At 42.8% G+C, this 19,756-nt stretch overlaps 1 protein-coding gene across 2 annotated transcripts in view; it reads left to right on the top strand.

Annotated features, from left to right (window-relative positions):
* Positions 1 to 879: 879 nt before the first annotated feature.
* LOC103472623 (sodium/potassium/calcium exchanger 3-like) overlaps positions 880 to 19,756 on the top strand; it is a 34,905-nt gene continuing 16,028 nt past the window's right edge. The window contains exons 1-3 of one of the 2 annotated variants that reach the window (XM_008422391.2): positions 880 to 1,051; positions 1,159 to 1,643; positions 5,618 to 5,740. In XM_008422391.2, the coding sequence (XP_008420613.1) occupies positions 1,457 to 1,643; positions 5,618 to 5,740 (310 nt within the window). In that variant the 5' untranslated portion in view covers positions 880 to 1,051; positions 1,159 to 1,456. Of the gene's footprint in view, positions 1,644 to 5,617; positions 5,741 to 19,756 lie in introns of both variants that reach the window. The other variant, XM_008422384.2, reaches the window with a different exon arrangement.

Raw genomic sequence — 19,756 nt, 5'->3', positions numbered from 1 at the left:
AGCCTCGGCATCTTTGTCGATTAATTCTGGGTCATTACACTGGGCTAATGTCCCACTAATGAGGTTCAGTTAAATTTCCTCATAGATTATTTTAGGCTACCTCCCATGGATTCATGGCAACTTTGCAAAACGACAATTTTTATCTGCATCATCTTAAGGTTTTAGTCATTAGCTGGTGCTAATGATGATTTATTTCTCTGCCCTTAGAGGACGCTGTCAGTAGATTTCAGCCATGGAGAACATTTGTAATCATTCAATCAGTTGTTAGAGGAAAGGAAGGACTCATGACACAGAGATGTTTGTTTCAACACCAAAGTCCAAAACACAGTTTATACCAAACTGGAATTTATGCTAAATTTGTAATACTCAAACTTGATTTTAATATAACGTTTGTTTCTGCACAATGCTAAAGCAAAAGTTATGTTAAGACAGATGTTAGCGAGCTTATCATGAATTCCATTTTAGCGTAAAATTGAATGATGCTAAAACAGAATTATTACAAAAACAAAATTATGCTACAATGGAAGCTATGCTAAAGCAGAAGTTCCGGTTTTCCAGTACTTCTGTTTTAGCAAAACGCTACAACGGAAGTTTGCAGAAGTTTATTACAAGAAAAACGGAAATGAAATAAAAAAACAGAAAACGGAAGTTAAGCTAGCAGGTTTAGCATAAGTTGTGTTTTACCATCACATCCATTTTAGCATAACTTCTGTTGTGGTTGCTTTTGTTTTGTGGCTTTTGCATTTTGTTATCCCTTCTGGGTCAAATCTGTTATATTAATAGATTAATTGCTGTTATATTAATTAACAGAAGTGAATATTGACCTTCGCTAATACTTGTAAAGTTGGAAATCAAATTATTTACATGCCCATCATTGGTCTGCATGTGTGCCGAATTACATGTGTTGTAACATTCCTTCAGTGCTGGTTTTAATGTCAGTGAGTTCATTTCTGGGTTGGGCCCCAGTGAATCCTAGGAACGCCTCTGGAAAGAAAACCTAAAACACGTGTAAAGGTGCGGAAGGTTGAGGGAGACGGACAGCGGCCGGCCTGTGAGCTTTATTATTTATTTATGTATTTTTTGCTCAGACTCCAGATTATTGCGTGACTGAGAGTGCGCGCGCCCCGCACCTCTCCCTCCCTCTCCTCTGTTTCTCAGCAGCAGACACGCATCCATGGAGCGCTCCCGCAGCCGCCCGCAGCCTCACCGCCTCGGAAACCAGATTCTAACGTGACATTAGGAGACAACCCGGCTCTCTAAAACAGGAGCTCAGTTCGGTTCGGCCCGCTTTGCCTCACAGAACCTCCCCGGTATCACTCCCCAACTTTTTACCCCCCTCTCCTTCACTTCGGGGGGCAGAAAGCTGCTTCCCTGGAATTACCGGAGCTCCTGCTTCATCCCTGCTCTGGTTCTGTGGCGGCTTCAGGAGGCAGGAGGAAGGGGTTGGGGGATCCGTATGGATGAGGCAGCCGAACAGGAGATGTCTCCGCCGGGTATCCGGCGCCGGGATGGAGCGACGCCGAACCGGAGGAGGGTGAAGGCGAGACGGAAAAGGCGAAAGGAGCTGGTTTTGATCCAGATCTGCTTGTTCGGAGGATTCCTGCTGGCAGCGAAGGGCTTGTCATGCTTCCAGGAAAATCCAGGTGAGAACTGAAGATTGATTATTACACCGTGTCCTTTCAGCATCTCTTCCCCCTTCATGTTAAAACCCAGAATGATTTATTTTCTATCTGTGTTTTTAAAACGAGAACAAACTTCATGGGTCTCCGAATAAGAAACAGCTTGTTGTCAGATGGGGAAATAAATAATCTAAAAATAAAAATGCAAAACGGAGATAAACAAATGAATAAAGCGTTTATTTCTGTTCATTTACATGATTATGGCATAGAGCTAATAAAACCCAAAACTAGAATTTTATATACTGCTAAAAAAAAAGTCCCTTTAACAGAAATGTTATGTTTTACAGCAGGGACGTCAAACTCATTTTCATTTTGAACCATATCAAGATTATAAATATCCTCAAAGAGCCAATTGTGGCAGAAAATACTGATAAAACCTGTCAGCAAAGTAAAAGAAAAAAAGGATATTAGCTCACTCAGTGAAAACTTCTTAATATTTAATAATTTTGAAAATCTTTTCACGTTGATGTAATTTGGCAATATACAGAAAAAAATCAGCTTCAAGCTAAACAGCCACAGCTGTTTACCTTGACGGTTATATCTATGTGGCCCTTTAGAGTCACATGGCGGGCCAGATCTGGCCCCCAAACCTCGAGTTTGACACACATGTTCTACAAAATCAAGACAGGTCAGTAACACCCTGCACAGGGAGAGGAAGTCACAAGAAGCACCAAGTTGGTCACAGAAGGGCTTATCCTAGCACATGTATGGAAAGTTTAGTGGAAGGAAAAACTGGAGATGCACAATCATGATGGATAACCAGAGTGTAGAATGGATAGTAAAGCAAAGATGTTTTTAAAAGTTTGAGGGAGATTTACCAGAGATGGACTGGAGTCAGAGCTCGAGGTTCGACCTCACAGACTTGCCAGAGACTTGGACTAGACCCTCCAGAGTCCTTGAGTTGAGCCACTAATGCACCAGAGACAACGCTAGAGGCATCTTAGTTAAGGAGAACCAGAACTGTGACAACATAAAAACCAACTGTGAAACAAGCAGCAAACATGTCAGTCATCAAGCAAATATGCATGAAATGTATTGATTAATGTTCCAGTTGCATCAAAGGTGGTCTTGATTTAAAGGGTTTCTGTTTTTCAGCATATTTGCAGTTTTCTTGCAGTTTGTTCCAGAACTGCGGTGCAGAAAAACTGAATGCTGCTTCTCAAACTTTTTTAAAGACTGAGAAAGTGAAAAACGCTGCAGTTTAATTATGGAAGAGATGGTATTTTTAAACAGAACAAAAAATGAAGAAATTCCAGGATTATTCCCATTTAATCATCGAACCAGATCTCCTAAACAGGAAGTGGCAGTAACCAAATATTTTCCATCTTTGACCGGTTTGTTTTAAACGGTGATGGAAAAATCTGAAGACCATCCGTCACTTTGCAGAGAAACTAACCCAATCATCAGAGTAGCGTCTCGGAGTATGGAAGGAGCAGGTCTGCTTCAAAAGGAGCTCCTGCCGGGGGATTTCCTCGTGGTGAAGCGATGTGGAGGGATTGCTTGGTCAGGAAAACTCTCGTTCAGAAAGATTTCTAATCACTTCAACTGGAGAAATGTTCCCTGATTTCAAAACTTTGGCAGCAGAGCACAGACTCGGCCTCCAGATCAAATCTCTGAGATTCAGGTCCGTGTGGGTCAGGAGGAGGAAGTTGTGTTCAGGCTGCAGAAGATGAACAGATTAATTTCATAGTTTATGCTGTTGGGGCCGGTGGTTGTTGTCACCACTGAGGAAAAGTTACATGGATTCATCAGCTTGATGTGGATTCTTTGTTCAGCTTGTTGAATATTGAACTGAATGAAAATCATCCATTTCCATTCCATCCATTTTCTTGCACCCTTTTCCCTCAGTGGGGTCAGGAGGTGCTGGTGCCTCTCCAGCTAGCGTACCAGGCGAGAGGCGGGGTCACCTGGACAGGTCAACTGGACAGGTGACCAGTCTGTCGCAGGGCAACACAGAGACACACAACCATGCACACACACACTCACACCTAGGGGCAATTTAGACAGACCAATTAACCTGACAGTCATGTTTTTGGACTGTGGGAGGAAACCGGAGTACCTGGAGAAAACCCACCATGCACAGGGAGAACATGGAGACTCCATGCAGAAAGACCGGGGCCGGAAATCGAACCCAGGACCTTCTTGCTGCAAGGCAGCAGCTCTACCAACTGCGCCACTGTGCAGCCCGAATGAAAATCAAATCAAATCATTTTAAAAGCTGACAGGATAAATAGATTTAATGACGTCATTAAGTCTAGTATGAACCAAAACATTATCTGAGCAAAACTCCTGGTCTGTGGATGATCCACAGTTTGGGTGCATTTAATGAGAAATACGTCTTGAAAATCCAGATTTTCAGTATTTGACCTGCCTGATGCCCAGTCAGAGCAGGATGAGAAGAAACTGTCTGATCTCTGGTGAACTGATTGGTCCATCTCTGCTTTGACCCGACTGAGAAGCTCAGGCCTGGAGCCAAAGAGCAGGTGGAGAAACAGAAGCCAAAAACATCCAAGATGTTGGGAATGTTTGGTCCAGGAGTCCATATCCAGCTGGTCACAGTAAACTACACAAGTTATGAAGTAGATCTGGTAACATGGACTTTCCTAGTAAATTACATTTGCTGATAAATTAGTTTAAAACTTGAGGAATTGTTTAAATTGTCCTTCACAGAGAATCACAAAATGTAACATTTATGTCACGTCTGGCTCCTCTGGCTGTGACTCTTAGCGTATTAGCTCTGCACACGTTTCCAAAAACCCGATGCGCTTTGTTAACCAGCTTATAGGAATATGAGTTTAATATTTATGATGCAAATAATAAAGTCATGCGGGAGCGCAGCACTCCTTGCCGAACCACTCTAATCATTCCCACTCCTCTTCGTCGCTCCGTGCAGAAGGTCGGGACAGATAGGCGGAGGGCGCAGCAGCTGAGCGGCGTTTGCTGCGGTGGAGGTAAAGATGGGTGAGGAGTTCACTTTCCCCCCCAGGCTCGTTGAGCGGCTCCTTCATTCCATCTGAGTCCCTGCTTTGGGTCGGGTCGGTGGTTGGCAGGGTGGAAAAGGGCAGCGCGCTCCTGCCGGGCTCCCTGAAGGATGAAACGAATTCTGTGGAGCTGCTGCTTTCTGGAAGAATGTGCAGATGTAGCCACAGTGGGAGCCGCACTTTGTGGGCCGTGCTGTTGCTCCACTCCCCTCCCAGGAGGATTTTGTTTTGGAAAATTGTGAATTTCCCCGTTTAGTGAGTGAATTAGCAGGTCAGATAAACCCGAAGCATTCCACCAACCCACTTCCCAAACAGACACAGAAGCCTCAAGGCATCCATCATATTTTCCTCTCAATCAACCAGAGCGTCTCTGAAATGAGTTTTGATCAACAGTTCTGACTAATAATGAGAGAAAAAGGCCAAGAAACCCAATAAAAAATCTCCAGGAGCCAAAAGAACATCATCTGTCTGCTTGGGAGGAAAGCAAAGTGATGTGGAAAAGTCATTTTCCTTCAGCACATTTCTTCAGATTTTGTTATTCTTAAACATTTCATCAAACAAATGTTAGAGATCATGAAAGCCGGTCTTTAAAACCACCAACTCTTGAAACAGGATTTAAACACCTGCACAGATAAAACGGTAATGCAGAAGTTCATCAAGGAGGAAAGCTCAGGCTTCCCTTTCTGCAGCGATGCCATGTTGATTATGCTGACAGCTTGGTTTTACCAAGAAGAAGCCGGAGCAGACACAGAAGTACCACAGAAGTTCTGGTCCAGAAGTTCTGATCTATATCTGACGACCAGAACTCGCTGCATTACTGCAGGCGAGTCTCCCATCTCCTCCTCTGTCCTGCAGCTATAGATAAAAATCACACATCATGTCACACCTGAAGACCTGCATTCAGACTTTCAACTCAACTTTATGTGAAATTAAATGTTTAAAAATGTCTTCCTCCAGATTTTCCCGCCTCGGCTGAGGACCAGGAGAGACGCGTTGGACGGAAGCTGCTGCAGGAGACGTCCAACAGCAGCCTGGAGGAAGAGGAGATGGATGAAGAGCAGAAGAACTGCACCGCTCCAGGTAAGGCGGGATGAAAGAAAGAGGACACAAGTGTTCTCCGCTTTCCTTTGCTCCAGAATAGGGAGAGGAGGCTAAAATAAGAAAAGCGAAAAGTGGGAAACAAATCATTCTCCCCGTTTCTCCCGTCTTCGGTTCCCCTAATGTGGACTAACCTAGTTTGGACGGTCATGTGATTTCCAGCAGGCGGTGACGCTCATGCTGCTGCCGCCGTGGTTCTCCACAGTCGCCGCTCATCACTGGGATTATTCTCACCTTCTGTCTCCATCTCACCTTCTTCTTCCCTTCATGTTTCCACACCGATGCTGGCGCTGCATCTAACTTTGATGTGTTGCAACAGGATTTCAGGTGTTCGGGAAACTCAAAGTGGTGTATGGTTCTGAAGTGGAAGGATAATCATAATTCATGATTGAAGACATTTAAACAGGACTTGCCAAAGTGTCGGATCCGATTCAGACATTCTGACACCGAAAGTTAGCTAAGATGTAGTCAACAGCATGTGGTGATCGCTGACTGACATCGACTCACTTCATTCAGTATGTTCAGTTAATATTTCAAAAATTAAATAAAATGCTTAGTTTAGCTCCAAGGCTAACATTAGCATGATGGCTAATCATGCTAATCACTACCATGCAGAGCGACCAGCATGCAGACATTACCTACAGGATGTGTCTCTGGCATGATTACACATCTGGATGTCTACCTGGTTAGCACCTTTAGCTCATCCAGGTTGTTAACATTAACAACAGCTGAGCAGTAATGAGTTACTTTTACTCAGACTGGAGAAACTGTTTGGTACAAAACTCCATCCAGTCTGCTGGTTTCAGTGAAGCGCTGCTAACTGTGTGTTGCAATGTCACATAAAACACCAATAAAACATCCCAGAAGTTTCAGGTTGGGACAAAATGATTTATTTTTATTTTTATTTCCTTTATTTAACCAGGTAAAACCCCATTGAGATCCAGATCTCATTTTCAAGAGGGACCTGGGCAGAAGTCTGCAGTGCACAGCAACCTGGTTACAAAATAAAATGGATTAACACATATACATTAGTATAAAACAGTATAAAACAATTTAAAAACAGTGACACTGTTTAAAAGAATCTCTTTGCCTGTTTTTAAGAATCGCTTGAAATAAGTGTAGTGAAATCAGTTCTGACATCTTGATTCCAGGCTGAAGGAGCATCACACTGAACGCTTGCTTCCCTTTTTCAGTTTGGCAACGTGGAGCATGCAAAAGAAAAATGTTGGAGTGTAAAGAATGGGAATGAATAGATCTATGTAAAAGAGAGTTTAAACAACCGAGTAGAGATTTATAAATCAGGATCATCAGGTGATTGTTTCTCTTAAAGGAGGCCATTCAGCTTTTACATAAAACTCACAGTGATGTGTGAGACGTCTGCTGCCGGTTACAAACCTTAAAGCACAACGATAAACAGTTAAATAAAACGTTTTAGCGGTGTGAATGCTTTTGTAAAACTAAAGCAGGTTTTTGATGTGTGAACTTATAAATACGTATATGAAGGAGAGGATCGGTCACCTCTCTCTCAAGAGTTTGTGTCGCAAAATCATCAACCTCCCGTCTCACTTTCCCAAGGTTACCTGCCTCATCTATAAACGGAGCTGGGGTCAAAGTTCACCCTACCCTTCTCCCTTGCTGATGACGCAGGAGCTGCTCCTTTCCTCCTCTTGCTGCTAAATTTAAAGCGGCCGACCCGGCGGCTTTAACCCGCGCTTCCCTCCTGAGGACAGCGCCGCTCCTGCTCAATAACCTCCATTTGCTCAGAGTCCTGTCCTGCTTTGGTGGGCCGTCCCCTGGGGACGGAGAAACACCTGTTTGGGGGTAATTGTCATCCTTCACCTGATAATTAAGAGAAAGTTAAGGAGATATTTAAAAACCGGCGATTGAAGGAGAAGAAGGTGAAACAAGCATCATACTGTCGTCACTGTGGGTTTGTTTGAGGGGATGCTTTTACTGGGAGGACTGGCAGCTGTCTTAAACGTCGTCCTCTAGTTAATAACTGCTGTCTCAGCAGAACGATGGTTTTCAAATTATTTGCAGGCAGCCGGAAACCCTTCACAGATTGATGGAGTGCAGCTGCTGCTTCCCTTCAGTCGTCGTTGTTGTCCGTCCCTCCTGCTGCTGCCCCAAAGCTGCAAAAAGACTGAAGTCCTGTTTCCATAGAGACACTCACACTGGATCAATACTCCTGATTGGTGTCACCTGACTTCTAGTTTCCATCAAAAATCCCACAGAAGTAGAAGGAGTGACCTTTTTCACTTCTAAATATATATATGTTTTGTGTATTTTGTACAATTACTGATCTGAGTGGGTTTTTTAAATAAATGTCCTGTTTTGAATCTGGATCCTAAAGTTAACGATTAATTGATGACTAAAGTAGATGACAAGTATTTCAATAGTTATTAATCATGATCAATCGTTTCAGCCCTACATTTTTATATAAATTACTCACAGAAAAATCTGCCTATCGACATATTTTTTGTCCTAGAGCATATCTAAGTTAATTAAAAGAAAATGAGAATTTCGTTTCCTTGGTGCTGATTGGCTGAGCCCCAAAGAGCGGCGCTAAGAAGGACTGTAGATGTTAGCTTCTGTTGACAGTTTCCACTGGGTGAGTTTATGTTTTTTAAAGTATATTTGGTGTTTCAACTATTAAAATGGATGCTTTTAGACAGGATTTCAAGTATTTTAGCAATTTGCGAGTGGTGGTGGTCCTAAACACCCACAAATCATTTTTTAATTTCACCTTTCAAATCAAAAAAGTATTTTTAAAGTGAATTATTTGAATCCCAGGTGCGTTGTACTTTACTGTTTTTATCTTATCATCCACTGCAGGCCGACTACTTCTGATCTTGTTTTTATTCTTTACTGATAAAGTGATTGTCTAATCAAACATCTGATCATGTAGATGCTTCATATGTATTTCCTGAGTGTGCTAGCTGATGATGCGAACTCTTCGCTTCCAGCTGATTGTCTCCTGAAATCAGAAACCTGCTGATCGAGAGCTGGGAAGCAGAGGGGAAGGAAGAGCTGCTCGTTTGCTCATTTTTCTCCTCTCCAAAACGCCTCCATGCGTTTGATCAGGAGAGCCCTGCTGCTTCTGTTGATTTCAGACCCTTGTTTATTGTCTCCTCCTCCTCATCWCCGCGTCATTTATCAGTCAAGATGGAAAAAGGAACAGTTGTTTCTGGGAATTTGTTCTGGGAGTTGCCTTTTTCTGATATTTATCAACTTTTGTTTAATGTTAATTAATGAAGAGTTGTTCATTTTAGCACTTCTGAGCCCAGATTTGTCTCAGATGCGTAATGTTTCTCCATCAAAGGATGACTAACGGGATCTGTTTTTCCCATCAGCTGTAAATATTACTGCAGAGTTTTATACAGCAAAATCTGGCCATTGTAGATAGAAAAAAAAATGTTGTACATTTTTGCCAAAAAATCTCATTTGAAAAAAAAAAAGAAATTTCCAAGTCATATTTTTACTAGAAAAAAACTTCTTTTGATATTAATCTTGGAAATAATAAAAAAAGGAAATTTTAAAAAGTTAAAAATTTGCTAGAAAAAACTCAGAAATTTTGAGATTAATATCAGAAATTTTTAAGAACAAAAGTCAAAACTTTTCCAAATGTCGAACATTTTCTGAGATTAATCCCAAGACATCTCAGCATTTTTGACAGAAATGTATTTCCATTTTTCCTCTCTTTAACAGCCGTGGTAGAAGTCCCATGTAAACGCTCGGCGGTGAACCGGCCTGTGCTTCGGCAGCCCTCCGTTTCCCCTCCTCCTCCTCCTCCTCCTTCCATGTGACTGCTCTCTCCAGGGGTGTTTTCCTCCTCCTCCGTTATTAAAAGCGAGCTGCAGTGACTTAATCGGGGCTTCCCTGTGAGGAATGTGGTGTGTGTTGGAGCGCCTGCGGTTTTTGGCTGAAAGTTTTGGAGCAGTATTGATTAATGCGAGGGAGCTGCCGGGTTCTGCAGCGAGTCGCAGAGCGCGTCGCCGTGCTCGCCTCGCTTCACGTGGATTTCCTCCCGGCTCTTCCTCACGTGTCTGCAGCGAGCGAGTTTTTTGATGAATTAATCAGATCTTAAAAGACGGACGGGGTCTCACCGTCAGCCCGTCATCAATCAAACCTTAAGCTGACCCACAGAGCGGTTCTGACCGGCTTCCTCTGAGGAATCGGTGCTTCGGTGTTGCAGTGACATCACTGGGCTGCTGCTACTGATGGTGGAAAAGTCCTTTCATATCTGCCAACGTGCATCTTGGCAAAGTCATCCTGTTTTGTTATTGCAGGATCAGGAGCTTGGAGCTCAGGGGAACTGGACCAATCCATCACTGCAATTAGCCGAGCCGAGTCAGAACCTTCCCTCTACATCAGCTCCTGCTGGTTCTGGGCTTGTTTTAGCTGCTGTACAACATTAATCCACGGTGACGTTTTGTCTGTTTCTCACTGCTTTTCTTTTCATTTTCCTCCGGTTTTTCGCTCAGGGGTGTACAGGCAGGCAGGACCAAAGGTTTTGCCTTTAACACGCTTAGTTTTTTGTGTTTTTATATATATATATCTCTGTGGTAAAACAAGTTTCAAGGATTTCTGTTGGCAAATATGTTAATTTATGTGGAAAAACGTTCCATCAGAGACACACAGAGGAATCAGTGAAGTTATGTCCAGACAGCAGCCGAAAGCAACCGGACCAAACGTTTTCACGGCAGACTGAACGTCCTGATCTTTTCACCCTCAAAAAGCCTGATCATAAATCAGATACGTATTCGATAGTTTTACAGCGTCTGCAGTCTGAACGGTCATGTTGTCTTTTACCTGACTGACTTTTAGCTGAGACATGCTTCATAAGAAGTCAGGTGCCATAACTTTGGACATAAACACTGGTTGGAAATCATAATTATGAATTCATGAAGGAAGTCTGTGTCAGTGAAGCACATCATAATCCCACCTCTCCTGATTCCAACATCCAAACAGAAATCACAGGCAATCCTCCACAAAAGGCCTTTGCTATTACTTGTTGATCCATCACTACATCCAGGTTTCAGGTATTATGTTTTTAGCTGTAATAAATGAAGCTGTGTGTTGACTCTTAACCAGGAAACACACCTCAGCTGGGTGCAGCATAACACCCCTCAGTGTGGAAGCTGTTACTGTGGGAAGAAGACAAAGTTTTCAGAATCACTGATCAGATCATGAGCAGAACGAGAAAATCAACAGTGACACTTGAGAATAATAAACCTCAGAGATACATATTTTGCACTGGTATTCTAGTTATGGAAGCATTTAGCTGCCAGAGAGAAAATAAATAATTCAGCAGCAGAATGTTACTAAAGCAAAAAACTGTATTATTATAGCGAGATCCAAAATGTGCTAAAACGAAAGGTTTATGGTTTTATCGAGATTTATATCTCAATAAAACCAAAAATATCTTGTTGTTTTAACCAGTGGTGGAAACACTTGTGCTAACCTGCTAACAGGAGAGCTACATTAAAATCACAGTGCAACCTGTACTGTGATTGGTTCATGCACTAAGGAAAATAATTCTACATTGTTAAAATGTAGATCTGCGAACATGACAAGTTTATTTAATTATCTTATAATTATCTTAAATGTGGTCTGAAAACATCTTTTTACGTTAGGATATTTTTATTATCTCTCTTTTATTGCACTTCTGTTTCAATTGTTACTTTTGGTTTTGTTTTGTTTTTTTACCTTACAGTGAAAAACAATTTTAAATAAAATGCATTATTATTACTATTATTACTGTTTATTATTAATGAATAATAATCGTCATACTTAAGCTCAAAGATTAAGTTGAGTAGAAAATGGGACAGCTGGCCGTTTTAATTCAGTGATGATTTGTTTTGAAAAGCAAGACGACAAATTAAATCACATCTAATCAGATGGATGTTGTGATTTATCCCAGCTTCACTTGTGTCAACAATCTGGCCATGCTGTCTGAAAGAAAGCATTTTAAACCCATAAATCTCTTTGCATTGATTTAATTTCATCTCATCACTGCACAACAATCCAAAAATGTAACAGAAGCAGCAAAGTTTGTGAAACGCAGCACAGGAGGCTTTCCCCCCCTGAATTATGGAGCTCTGGTTGTTTACCAGCAGCAGAAGGGACTCGACATGCCTTTAAAGATTTATCCCGCTGCCGAGATGCCGGGACTTTCCTGAGTTCAGCAGGCGTCGTCCTGTTACTGCTGCAGTCCCAGGAGCCTCAGAGGACACGCAGGTTCCAGGGTCTCTGAGAGCCTCCACGGTTATAAACTACTTACAGCAGCGCTGACATCAACAAGCTCCATCCAGACTGACTGCATTTCAAACAGTGTTTAACCTCTAAATCACAATGCTGTTAGAAATGGTTCCAAAATGTCATGAACTGCCTGACTAACTGATTTTAATGCTGTTTTTGTAAACAGATGAATTCTAGGAGCAAAACCAAGTCCTAAAACCAACGTGATCCCATGAGTATTTTGGTTTTACCTTAAAATGCAGCATCTTACTGCAGAGTCCCTCCAAGTACAGTCACTAATTTAAACTGGGAGTAAAGCCAGATGTGTTGGGAAGCGTTATGATCTCAGCTGGTTATCGATATTATAAAGCAGCAGGTATATTCAGTGGTGTTTCACCGGCTGCAGACATTAGTCAAATGGACTCAGCTGAGAGATCTGCTACCATCTACTCAGTAGGGAAAGTAGCTATTGGCTGCAATAAAGTTGTTTAAATTTGCATAATTGGTCATATAAATCAAATAAGCAAGTAAAAAACACCTTAATTATGCAGAAGCCCATTACATGTAAAGTTATTCATCTTGATGATGTACAGTTCTGCATTTTTAATCTAATTATGTGTTTATTTATACGTTCCCTTCATGCTATAATCTTTTAAAATGTTTTATAATATTTCCCCAGGCCTTTTGAAGATGCTTTAATACGTTTATTTACTCTTTCACTCTTTGGTCTGGTGCATTTTCACAGGATTATGATAATTCTGGCATGAATAGAACCATAAGCTGAAAAGTTCACAAGTGCAATATGAACATAACCACTGTTACTTTACCTCATCCTGCAGTGTCCAAATATTTAGACATTTTGAATCTTTTCTGTTGAGTGCTGCTTGAACAGCATACAGTTTGTTGCGAACACAAATTGCCCACAGACACATTGAGATTAACTGGAAAAATATTGAATTTTATAATATTAAGATCATAATAAATAATAACGTCTACATTTGTAGCAGATATCTTTGCCTTAAAGCTATAGGTGGTTCATCAGAAGTGTTTATTCGCTCAGTGTGACTGAATGAAAATATTTAATTGGTAAGTTTTCCTTCCACTTTGCAGGACAAAGTGCAGCAGATGTATTTCAGCAGCAGGATGTCGTCTCTCAGGTTCTGTCAGGCTTTTCGTTTCCTCTCCTGCAGACAGAGTATTTCTGTCTCCTTTCCTTATTCATTTCAAGCACAAACTGCAGAATATTTGGTCATGGTCCAGTTCAAAGCCTGCACTGACAACATGCAAAGTAGCCAAAGTTCAAGAAGAAACTCAGATTTTTTTTTAAGAAGTGAAAGTTGTTGGAAGTGAAAGTTTAAATTGGAGGGAAAATCCCCATCGTTGTTGTGGACGGTGATATCTGAGCTGGAGACTCGTCAGCGGCGGCCGCCAGGCGCAGCGCTGCGTCCTTTTAACACAACTCTGCAGATGTGTCCGAATTTTCCTTTCAAAGCTGAGCGGGCGTCCTGCTGAGGTCATTACAACGTGGGATTAATGTGTTACTGTAAAAAAGCAACAACCCCGTACATGACTGAAGTTCTCTTTTAGCTCATATCCAGATCCTGCAGTTTCCTCCAAAGTGTTTATTTATACTCTGATGACTCACCATGTTTCACACACTGCGTGTGGAAGCATCTCACGGCCTTCATTGATACGTCTCATCACTTAACAGAGTTTAGATCACCTCTCTGCTCCGCCTCATGTGAACGCTGCAGTCACTTCGTCCAGAGATGAGTCACCAGGAGGTGAGCTCTGTCCACAGCCAGGCTGCGCCGCCTGCGTTGCCATGGTTCACCGGTGACTCACCGCCGTCACGCCAAGAGGCCGGGATCTTGCCCGGTCTCTGCCACGTGAGCTCCGCCGCACCGACTGATCTGGTTGTTGTGTGTTGAGAAATGCAGCATAGGTGCTGGATGCGGTTGCCACGGAAACAGCTTCTAACAAAACACGCTCCGATGCTCTCTGAGGTGGAGAGCTCTGCTGTTTTCTGTGAAGACGCAAATAACTTTGCAAGTTTATCCCTGAGGAGTCGTTTGTTTTGAATGATCATCTTCAGACATCTGGAGGTTTTCTGGCTTCATGGTGCAGGAAGCCACTGATGAGATCAGAAAACAAAACAAGCTGCTGATGAAACATACTCATTATGATGGACACCGTTAACTAAAAAATGAGATGCGCTAACCCTAAAGCACTAATCTTAAACGTTAGTTGTAGCTCATGCTAAGTGCTAAACGTTCACACGCTTAATTTAGGGAAAGTTAAGTATGCTAAACATTTTCAAAATTAGCAAAAATGCTAAACGAAGACTTAGCTCAGCTATCAGCACATTAGCAGAAGTGTAGCCACCAGTGAATTTAAGGAATCAGATTCCTCACAGCTGACAGCCGCTTCCCTTTAAGCAGAACATGATGGATGGACGTCGTCATTTCATCTGATTTCTGTTCAGACGTCAGATGGACTTTCAGTAAAAATGGATGCAAAGTGATGCTCAGTGCATTTTTACCATCCATCATCATCCATCTTCTCACTTCACTTCACTGCTGCTGCAGCTGTGCATTCATAAACCAAGACTCCACACACGTGATGACTGAGGACACAGAGGGGAATCTGTCACTTTCACACCGGGCAGAAAGGAGCTGCATCCTTGCACAAGCGCACGCCGCATGCACGCCGCATGCATGCCGCGGGCCGCAAAGAGGAGGCTGAGGGGGAACAAAGCAGGAGACCTTAAATGTCACACATTACTCAGCACGGTAACTACGATGGCATGTCAGCCCACATCATCGTCACGCCCCCAGCGCCCCACTGAGCATGTGCAGAACGGGCCCCCAGCCGTCCATGTGCGCTCAGAATTTGCACGGGAATTGCACGAGGGGGAACTTGTAAACAGGCCCCCAGCGGTGGCAAAAGATGCTTTAATGATTTCTTTGTGTCTTTGTGTGTTAACGCCGGCCCCTGCTGTTCCTCTGGAAGGGGTGAAAGGTCGGCAGCAACATGGCTGAACTTCAGAAGACGTTCCACACTCTTCAATTAACGTTAAATCGCTATTTATTTTCTTTTTTGTCTTTCTCCAAGCTGAAGGATGCAAAACATAAAATTCTGCAGCTGTTGGAATAATCCGTCATTTTCCTCCAGATGAATGGATTGAGAGAGCAGATAACAGGTCTCCCTGATAAACACAAACTGCTGGATGTTTGGAGATAAATTTGCTTTTCCAACAGCTGCGTGACGCTTCAGCACACAGCTGTTGGAAAGTCAATATTAGTCCTGCTTTTCTCTTTTTTTCTGTCCTGCACGCTTCAGCGAACGTATTCTCTTCGGATATAAAACAAGCTTTCTTGCCAGCTGTGGCGTATATTTATGCATCATTTAGACACATGCGTTTTAGAGCCGCTGGAAAATGTTTGCATGGAGGATGTGGGTCCTCCACAGGGTGATGAGACGAATGCAAAAAACAGGGATGAATGGATGAGAATCTGACAATTCTGTCAAACAGAACCTCATCAGCTTGGTTTTAAATCACTCTGAGGATTTCCCAAGAAAGAAAAACATTCACAAACAGCTAATAAGCCAGAACTCAGTGGCACCATTCGGCTGCTTTCTGTCTAGCTTGTAAATGTTTGTCTGGGTCCACAGACATCCCGCTCCTCCAACACGTCCGAGGGGATTCCAGAACCACCGGCGATAAAAAGTCAACTTCCTTTTATTCATGGCTTTTCTGTGGAGTGTAACTCCAAAATATGCGCTGAAAATTCACCTATTTATAATTATTTTTTAAATATTCAAAGGAAAATGCGGCTTGAGAAGCTGAAATACCTGAACTAGCAAAACAGCCAATTTAGGAAAACTATTTAAACGCCTGACCTCACAAAGCTCCACCCACTTAACCCATAGCTCCTCCCCAGCTAAGCTCCGCCCACACGCTTCACCATTCAACTTAATCACGTTTGATAACAATATTCAATTCCCTTTGTCATGAAATGATTAAATGTTTCTTCATTGTGGACTAGAATTACCGCACCTTTATTCTGTAGACTCTTAAGTGTGATAAATAATAAAATAATTCTTGATTATGTTGATGATCATAATCATCCACTGAAGTGTTGACTTCACTGTTGATCCTAAATAAATTAGAAATAATAAGACATCTCTCGATGCTTTTGTTTCTCAGTCCTTCACATCTGATTTTTGGTTTGTGAATATTAATACATTTTAATCACGTTCTCCTAAATCCCATTCTTTATCTTTCTGTTGTTTTTATGATTATTTTATTTTATGTTGAAGGAAAACACACACACACACACACACACACAGCATCCTTACTCATCCCTGCTCCCCCCACACCAGTGATACATGTCCATCTCCATGGCAACAGTCAAAAAGCGTTATGTCATAACTTAGAGTGGAGTTGTGCAGGATTTACTTCTCTGTTTTTTTTCTTCCACTCTCAATCCTTCACACACGCGTCGGAAAGTTTCCCTCCCCCTCGGCGCTCCGGCAGAGCACACGGAGCCTCGGCGGCGTTACGTAACAGTCCCGTCCGCTTACCGAGAGGCGATGACATCATCAGCCGCCACAGAGATGATGGGCTGGGCAGCGGTTGAAAACATTAGGAGGGATGAATATCCTAACCCTCCAGCTCCTTCAGTTTCATTTTTTATGGCCCATGTGTGAATATAAGATTTAAATTTTCCTTTAATGAATGATTGTCTTATTTTCTTAGTTCTCAGCTCAGTTTGACTTCTTTGCGAAAATGAAGAAACTTGTGTTGTTTGTTTGCTGTTTGTCCTTCAGGACCCTGAACCAAAGTCAGGCTCTTCCTCTTTATTTTTCTTGAATAAGTTGAAGCTGTGAATCTCCAGAGAGGCTGGAAGGTTTGATCCCTCTGCAGTCTGAACATGATGGTTCCTCTTCCTGCTCTGGCACTCGGTCCTTCATGCAACATGAAGCAGAACAGTCCAGAGCCATCATCGTCTGAGGGGAAATCTTCTGCACTCTTGGTGCCTTTGGGAGCCTGTGAGCTTCCTCAGCAACCTCTGCCAGATCGTTGACCTCGGCCTCCTCGGTGCGGGACGCGGCGCGTCGTCTGATGGGAACAGTTTTGTTCCTCTCCTTTCTGTTGTAGAGTCTGCTTGCAGCAGACGTCAGACGCTGAATAGGGGGGATCCAACGGAGACGAGGCCATGCTGCATCCTGATTGGGCGCTTGTCCTCTGTGGCTCACAACGGCTCCGCTAAATGAGGCTGGGATGATGCTGGCAGCAGCGAACGCGTTCCCTGTGAACCGACGCCTGATTGCTGATTGATACATTGACGGCAGCTGATTGTGCGTCACGAGGAAGGAGGAAGCCGGCCCGATTGGAGAACAGGAAACAATCTCGCTGCTCTTGTTTGAGTTTGTTTCAGGGAGTTCTGAGTTGGTGGAGTCATTACCAGCAGCTGAAGCTTCATCCCAGTGACCTCATTCACAACTGCACTAATTACTGATTTAAAAACTCTCCAAACGCTTTGACATGTCAGCAGGAAGACAGAAGGAATATTGTCAGCTGAGCTGCCGTGTTTTAGTAGCATCATTGGCTCTGGAAGGCCTCATCCATCCCTCCCTCTCTCCTCTCTCCTACCATGAATAATCTACAGACATCATGTATTTCCTCCGGTCTCCAAACATCATCCATAATGCACCACATCTTGGCCTCGCCTCTGCTTGTTCTACATTGCCTAACATCACTAAGTGTTCGTCCTGGCAGCTGTGGCTGTGGATCCCCTTTTCATTCTGGGGCCAGCAGCCTTTCTCCGTCTGCCTCCCGGAAACACTCACTCCATTCTGACCTGCTCACGCTTAAATACATATTATTTCATAAAAAAATCTGTCTAATCTGAGATTAAATGGTTCAGTTAAAGAACAGCATTCTGCTGCAAAATGAGCTCTGGTTGCTGGAGGTCGTACGGTAAGGCAATTTTATGCATGTAGCACATTTTCAGCAACAAAGCACTTGTTGCTGAAAACAATTAGAGAATAATGCGCTTTGCAAACGTTTTCATACCTACTGAACAGTTTGTCACATAATAACCACTAACTTCAGTGTGTTTCATGTGAGAACAACAAAAAGCATAGTTGCAAAGTAGAAAAACGTTACATTGAATTAGCAATAATTTACAATAAAACTGAAACTGAGTGGAAGAATCAAAAGAATCACCATCTAAAAATAAGGAGTTTTCTCAAATCTCCACTTTGGGCACCAGTCACATAAAGAAGTGTGGTTTGTATCACTAAACTGCACACATTTATTAATATGTTTGAATTTATTGATATTTATTGATACGCTCAATGAACAAACAGTGGGAAAAATAGAAATCACAACGATACGGACTGTTTTGGTGGGTTTAAACATCATTAATTGTGACAACGACAAATTAAAATTCTTATCGCGATACGAGTTTTATCACGATAAACGATACGATAAATGCCCAGCCCTCCTGCAGTCAGAGGGAGTTTACGTAGGAACACATAAACCGTTGCGTCTGACTCGGTGAAGTGGAACCTGCCAGTGTTGATGTGTCTTGAATCTGCAGCTCTTCTCCATCACTCTGGCTGATCTCCGCCGGGACTCTGGGCTTCACGCCTTTTGGAGACATGATGAGCTCTTTGGGGTTTAGCTTCTTCTCAGTGGGATTTTTCCTGAGTGTTGAGCTGAATTTTGCTTCTTGACTTTGAGCCTAAATCTGTGATGTGCTTGTTTGTTTGCCAGCCTGGTATCTGGGCTGGATGGTGCTCACAGCGGCTCCTAGCAGTTAATATTAAACACATCCAGCTGTCACCTTTAGACGACTGTGTGCTCTGTGGCTTTTTACAAGCTGCTCTGGGTTGTTTCAGGCTTGTGAAGTCTTCAGCAGAACATAAAGCCGAGGAGGGCTGCAGAAAGTTGGAAGAGTGGGAGAAGAAGGCAGTGGGAAAGTTGTAAACTATTCTTTCTGTTTCATGTTGGAACTGAAGGTCCATGAAAATGGAGGTGAAATAAAAAAAAAAAGCTCCACACACAAACAGATTTCTCCTTTCAGTCTCATCAAAGGTTGATTACATTCACCTTATGGGCTTTTAATGTTCCAGAAAGAACCCGGTGTTCCTTCACAGCCTGTAAAACGCTGGAATGTTTGCAGTTAGATTATTTTCCAGATCAACGCAAATAAGAAAGAAGAAAATAAAATGTATGGAAACATCCATCCATCCATCCTTCCTTCCTTCCAGTGCTGCATCTGCCGCAGACGTTTCGGGTATTTAAAGTGAACGACGGGAGCCGGCTCCTCGCTCAGGGCCGGTTTTACTATGAGGGAGGGGCTACGAACACATCAGCACAGCGAGCCACAGCTAACAGGACGGAGAGAGAAAGCGGACATTTTTCTCCATGTTGCTGCTCAGCTCTCGCTCTCAGTGGCTCCGCCCTGCTTCGTTCTGATTGGTAGCATGACAGCTTTGTGGCCAATCACATGTGAGGATGGGGGATCATACCATTATGTGAAAACAGAGAGGGGGGCAAACCTGGCAGCTTTTTACTCATTTGTTGAATAAAAATTAAAAATTTGACCGAAATATTATTCAAAAGTAAAAATGCCTGCTTCTATAACTGAACAAATACATGTCCTTCCTTCCTTCCTTCCTTCCTTCCTTCCTTCCTTCCTTCCTTCCTTCCTTCCTTCCTTCCTTCCTTCCTTCCTTCCTTCC

This window comes from Poecilia reticulata, linkage group LG1 (assembly GCF_000633615.1).
Source record: "Poecilia reticulata strain Guanapo linkage group LG1, Guppy_female_1.0+MT, whole genome shotgun sequence".
Lineage (NCBI taxonomy): Eukaryota > Metazoa > Chordata > Actinopteri > Cyprinodontiformes > Poeciliidae > Poecilia > Poecilia reticulata.
The sequence above is the reverse complement of the archived record's forward strand: the minus strand, read 5'-3'. Positions and strand labels throughout refer to the sequence as shown.